Source organism: Tachysurus fulvidraco, chromosome 14 (assembly GCF_022655615.1).
Source record: "Tachysurus fulvidraco isolate hzauxx_2018 chromosome 14, HZAU_PFXX_2.0, whole genome shotgun sequence".
Classification (NCBI taxonomy): domain Eukaryota; kingdom Metazoa; phylum Chordata; class Actinopteri; order Siluriformes; family Bagridae; genus Tachysurus; species Tachysurus fulvidraco.
Window position 1 is genome coordinate 27,078,679 of NC_062531.1, and position 6,000 is coordinate 27,084,678.

The 6,000-nt window shown below is 46.7% G+C and overlaps 1 protein-coding gene across 2 annotated transcripts in view; it reads left to right on the top strand.

The window, feature by feature from the left end:
- The window catches only part of hmcn2 (hemicentin 2), a 48,552-nt gene that overhangs the window by 22,244 nt on the left and 20,308 nt on the right, over positions 1 to 6,000 (top strand). For both annotated transcript variants that reach the window (XM_047800184.1, XM_027158679.2), the window contains exons 24-27: positions 4,343 to 4,467; positions 4,594 to 4,780; positions 4,987 to 5,084; positions 5,264 to 5,545. In XM_047800184.1, coding sequence (XP_047656140.1) covers positions 4,343 to 4,467; positions 4,594 to 4,780; positions 4,987 to 5,084; positions 5,264 to 5,545 — 692 coding nt within the window. The remainder of the gene's footprint in view (positions 1 to 4,342; positions 4,468 to 4,593; positions 4,781 to 4,986; positions 5,085 to 5,263; positions 5,546 to 6,000) is intronic.

The following is a 6,000-nucleotide window of genomic DNA, read 5'->3' on the forward strand; positions in this document are numbered from 1 at the left end:
GTGTGTGTTACAGTGTCAGTCATTCAGCAGTGTGAGTGTGTGTTACAGTGTCTGTCAATCAGCAGTGTGTGTGTTACAGCGTCAGTCAATCAGCAGTGTGAGTGTGTGTTACAGTGTCAGTCAATCAGCAGTGTGAGTGTGTGTTACAGCGTCTGTCAATCAGCAGTGTGTGTGTTACAGTGTCAGTCATTCAGCAGTGTGAGTGTGTGTTACAGCGTCTGTCAATCAGCAGTGTGTGTGTGTGTTACAGCGTCAGTCATTCAGCAGTGTGAGTGTGTGTTACAGTGTCAGTCATTCAGCAGTGTGAGTGTGTGTTACAGTGTCAGTCATTCAGCAGTGTGAGTGTGTGTTACAGTGTCAGTCATTCAGCAGTGTGAGTGTGTGTTACAGTGTCAGTCATTCAGCAGTGTGTGTGTGTGTTACAGTGTCAGTCATTCAGCAGTGTGAGTGTGTGTTACAGTGTCAGTCATTCAGCAGTGTGAGTGTGTGTTACAGTGTCTGTCAATCAGCAGTGTGTGTGTGTGTTACAGCGTCTGTCAATCAGCAGTGTGAGTGTGTGTTACAGCGTCTGTCAATCAGCAGTGTGAGTGTGTGTTACAGCGTCTGTCAATCAGCAGTGTGAGTGTGTGTTACAGCGTCTGTCAATCAGCAGTGTGAGTGTGTGTTACAGTGTCAGTCATTCAGCAGTGTGAGTGTGTGTTACAGTGTCTGTCAATCAGCAGTGTGTGTGTGTGTTACAGCGTCAGTCAATCAGCAGTGTGAGTGTGTGTTACAGTGTCAGTCAATCAGCAGTGTGAGTGTGTGTTACAGCGTCTGTCAATCAGCAGTGTGTGTGTTACAGCGTCAGTCATTCAGCAGTGTGAGTGTGTGTTACAGTGTCAGTCAATCAGCAGTGTGTGTGTGTGTTACAGTGTCAGTCAATCAGCAGTGTGAGTGTGTGTTACAGCGTCTGTCAATCAGCAGTGTGTGTGTTACAGTGTCAGTCATTCAGCAGTGTGAGTGTGTGTTACAGCGTCTGTCAATCAGCAGTGTGTGTGTGTGTTACAGCGTCAGTCAATCAGCAGTGTGAGTGTGTGTTACAGCGTCAGTCAATCAGCAGTGTGAGTGTGTGTTACAGTGTCAGTCATTCAGCAGTGTGAGTGTGTGTTACAGCGTCTGTCAATCAGCAGTGTGAGTGTGTGTTACAGCGTCAGTCATTCAGCAGTGTGAGTGTGTGTTACAGTGTCAGTCATTCAGCAGTGTGAGTGTGTGTTACAGTGTCAGTCATTCAGCAGTGTGAGTGTGTGTTACAGCATCAGTCAATCAGCAGTGTGAGTGTGTGTTACAGTGTCAGTCATTCAGCAGTGTGAGTGTGTGTTACAGCGTCAGTCATTCAGCAGTGTGAGTGTGTGTTACAGCGTCAGTCATTCAGCAGTGTGAGTGTGTGTTACAGCATCAGTCAATCAGCAGTGTGAGTGTGTGTTACAGTGTCAGTCATTCAGCAGTGTGAGTGTGTGTTACAGTGTCAGTCATTCAGCAGTGTGAGTGTGTGTTACAGCGTCTGTCATTCAGCAGTGTGAGTGTGTGTTTCAGTGTCAGTCATCAGCAGTGTGAGTGTGTGTTACAGTGATCAGTCATTCAGCAGTGTGAGTGTGTGTTACAGTGTCAGTCATTCAGCAGTGTGAGTGTGTGTTACAGTGTCAGTCATTCAGCAGTGTGAGTGTGTGTTACAGTGTCAGTCATTCAGCAGTGTGAGTGTGTGTTACAGTGTCAGTCATTCAGCAGTGTGAGTGTGTGTTACAGCGTCTGTCATTCAGCAGTGTGAGTGTGTGTTACAGTGTCAGTCATTCAGCAGTGTGTGTGTGTGTTACAGCGTCTGTCAATCAGCAGTGTGAGTGTGTGTTACAGTGTCAGTCATTCAGCAGTGTGAGTGGTGTTTACAGTGTCAGTACTCTTCAGCAGGTGTGAGTGTAGTGTTACCGTGTTCAGTCATTCAGCAGTGTGAGTGTGTGTTTACAGTGTCAGGTCATTTCGCAGTGTGAGTGTGTGTACAGTGTCAGTCCTTCAGCAGTGTGAGTGTGTAGTTACAGATGTTCAGTCATTCAGCCAGGTGTGTGTGCTGTTACACGCGTTCTGCAATCAGCAGTGTGAGTGTGTGTCTGTACAGTTTTTTTTTGTCAGGCATTCAGCAGTGTGAGTGTGTGTGTGACAGCTGTCTGTCAATCAGCAGTGCTGAGTGTGTTGTTACAGGTCAGTCAATTCAGCATGTAGTGTGAGTGTGTGTTACAGCGTCTGTCATTCAGCAGTGTGAGTGTGTGTTACAGTGTCAGTCATTCAGCAGTGTGTGTGTGTTACAGCGTCTGTCAATCAGCAGTGTGAGTGTGTGTTACAGTGTCAGTCATTCAGCAGTGTGAGTGTGTGTTACAGCGTCTGTCAATCAGCAGTGTGTGTGTGTGTTACAGCGTCTGTCAATCAGCAGTGTGTGTGTGTGTTACAGCGTCTGTCAATCAGCAGTGTGAGTGTGTGTTACAGCGTCTGTCAATCAGCAGTGTGTGTGTGTGTTACAGCGTCTGTCAATCAGCAGTGTGTGTGTTACAGTGTCAGTCATTCAGCAGTGTGAGTGTGTGTTACAGTGTCTGTCAATCAGCAGTGTGTGTGTGTGTTACAGCGTCTGTCAATCAGCAGTGTGTGTGTTACAGTGTCAGTCATTCAGCAGTGTGAGTGTGTGTTACAGTGTCAGTCATTCAGCAGTGTGAGTGTGTGTTACAGTGTCAGTCATTCAGCAGTGTGTGTGTGTGTTACAGCGTCTGTCAATCAGCAGTGTGAGTGTGTGTTACAGTGTCAGTCATTCAGCAGTGTGAGTGTGTGTTACAGCGTCTGTCAATCAGCAGTGTGTGTGTGTGTTACAGCGTCTGTCAATCAGCAGTGTGTGTGTGTGTTACAGCGTCTGTCAATCAGCAGTGTGAGTGTGTGTTACAGCGTCTGTCAATCAGCAGTGTGTGTGTGTGTTACAGCGTCTGTCAATCAGCAGTGTGTGTGTTACAGTGTCAGTCATTCAGCAGTGTGAGTGTGTGTTACAGTGTCTGTCAATCAGCAGTGTGTGTGTGTGTTACAGCGTCTGTCAATCAGCAGTGTGTGTGTTACAGTGTCAGTCATTCAGCAGTGTGAGTGTGTGTTACAGCGTCTGTCAATCAGCAGTGTGTGTGTGTGTTACAGCGTCAGTCAATCAGCAGTGTGAGTGTGTGTTACAGCGTCAGTCAATCAGCAGTGTGAGTGTGTGTTACAGTGTCAGTCATTCAGCAGTGTGAGTGTGTGTTACAGCGTCTGTCAATCAGCAGTGTGTGTGTGTTACAGCGTCAGTCATTCAGCAGTGTGAGTGTGTGTTACAGTGTCAGTCATTCAGCAGTGTGAGTGTGTGTTACAGTGTCAGTCATTCAGCAGTGTGAGTGTGTGTTACAGCGTCAGTCATTCAGCAGTGTGAGTGTGTGTTACAGTGTCTGCCAATCAGCAGTGTGAGTGTGTGTTACAGTGCCAGTCATTCAGCAGTGTGAGTGTGTGTTACAGTGTCAGTCATTCAGCAGTGTGTGTGTGTGTTACAGTGTCAGTCATTCAGCAGTGTGAGTGTGTGTTACAGTGTCAGTCATTCAGCAGTGTGAGTGTGTGTTACAGCGTCAGTCATTCAGCAGTGTGAGTGTGTGTTACAGCGTCAGTCAATCAGCAGTGTGAGTGTGTGTTACAGTGTCAGTCATTCAGCAGTGTGAGTGTGTGTTACAGCGTCTGTCAATCAGCAGTGTGTGTGTGTTACAGCGTCAGTCAATCAGCAGTGTGAGTGTGTGTTACAGCGTCAGTCAATCAGCAGTGTGAGTGTGTGTTACAGTGTCAGTCATTCAGCAGTGTGAGTGTGTGTTACAGTGTCAGTCATTCAGCAGTGTGTGTGTGTTACAGTGTCAGTCATTCAGCAGTGTGAGTGTGTGTTACAGTGTCTGTCATTCAGCAGTGTGAGTGTGTGTTACAGTGTCAGTCATTCAGCAGTGTGAGTGTGTGTTACAGTGTCAGTCATTCAGCAGTGTGTGTGTGTTACAGTGTCAGTCATTCAGCAGTGTGAGTGTGTGTTACAGTGTCAGTCAATCAGCAGTGTGAGTGTGTGTTACAGTGTCAGTCATTCAGCAGTGTGAGTGTGTGTTACAGTGTCAGTCATTCAGCAGTGTGAGTGTGTGTTACAGTGTCAGTCATTCAGCAGTGTGAGTGTGTGTTACAGTGTCAGTCATTCAGCAGTGTGAGTGTGTGTTACAGTGTCAGTCATTCAGCAGTGTGAGTGTGTGTTACAGTGTCAGTCATTCAGCAGTGTGAGTGTGTGTTACAGCGTCTCTGCACATGGGGGAACATTAACACTCCTGAGAGTGACAGAGGAAGATTCTGGAATATACCGATGTTTAGCCGTCAGTGCAGCTGGACAGGACAGCAAAGTGTTCACTGTGTCAGTGTTGGGTTAGTTTCTGTTACACACCATAACATTACCACAAACACCACAAACTACAACACTATTTATAACCAATTATTAAGTATTAATATTTATATTACTATGTAGTAAAGCCAGTGTCTGTGTGTCTGTAGTCCCTCCCTCCATCCTGAGACACTCTGATGTCCCGCTGGATGTTCAGGCTGTTTATAACACTGTGGTGTCTCTGGAGTGTCCTGTGATGGGCGTTCATCCTCCTCCTCACATCACCTGGCTGAAAGAAGGGAATCCACTGCAGCTCACATCTCGAGTACACCTGCACTCAGAACACACACTCCTCAGGTCAGATCAGCACACACACACACACACACACACACACACACACACACACACACACACTCCTCAGGTCAGATCAGCACACACCCACATATGATGTGTGAGATGATCTGACCTGAGGTGTGTGTGTGTGTGTGTGTGTGTGTGTGTGTGTGTGTGTGTGTGTGTGTGTGTGTGTGTGTGTGTGTGTGTGTGTGTGTGTGTGTGTGCAGGATCTCTCCAGTGCAGCTCTCTGACTCTGGACTTTACACCTGTGTGGCTCGAACTGAAGCAGGATTTGCAGAACAGAAATTCCACCTGCATGTTGAAGGTAGTATAACAACATGGATCTCCATCTCCATAGCAACACAGTTTGTTTATAACAGTAACGATCATTAATAACAGAGTTATGAAACATGTATAATTGTTTTCTGTTTCTTTAAGGTTCTCTTTTTTAGCTTCAGGCTTCTTAATCCTTCTGCTTCACTTTAATCATCTGCATGTCCTCAGGCCCTACTGTGGTGGAGCACGCTGAGAAAGTGGAGCACATTGTAATAGTCCGAGGCTCGGTGGTGACACTGGTATGTGAGGCTCATGGCGTTCCTCCTCCAATCCTCACTTGGTTGAAGGACAGTGAGCCGCTGTCATTCCACCAGAACATGCAGGTACATGATGGAGGAGAAACTCGCTTCCAGTTGCTGGATGTTCAACTTGAGGATGCTGGACTTTACAGTTGCACAGCAAAGAACCAGGCTGGAACCAGCACAAAGACTTTCAACCTCACGGTCTTAGGTAGGAGTGACAATGTCCAGAAGACATCCTGGTGCTTGTTTAAACATTATATCACCAAAATCATTTGGTGATGTGGGGGTTAGTGTCCGTGTCCTTCTCAATCATTTGGTGATGTGGGGGTTAGTGTCCGTGTCCTTCTCAATCATTTGGTGATGTGGGGGTTAGTGTCCTTCTCAATCATTTGGTGATGTGGGGGTTAGTGTCCTTCTCAATCATTTGGTGATGTGGGGGTTAGTGTCCGTGTCCTTCTCAATCATTTAGTGATTTGGGGGTTAGTGTCCTTCTCAATCATTTAGTGATGTGGGGGTTAGTGTCCTTCTCAATCATTTGGTGATGTGGGGGTTAGTGTCCTTCTCAATCACTTTAGTGATGTGGGGGGGTTAGTGTCCTCCAATCTTTGGTGATGGGGGTAGTGTCCTCTCAATCCATTTTGGTGATGAGTTGGTGTTAGTGTC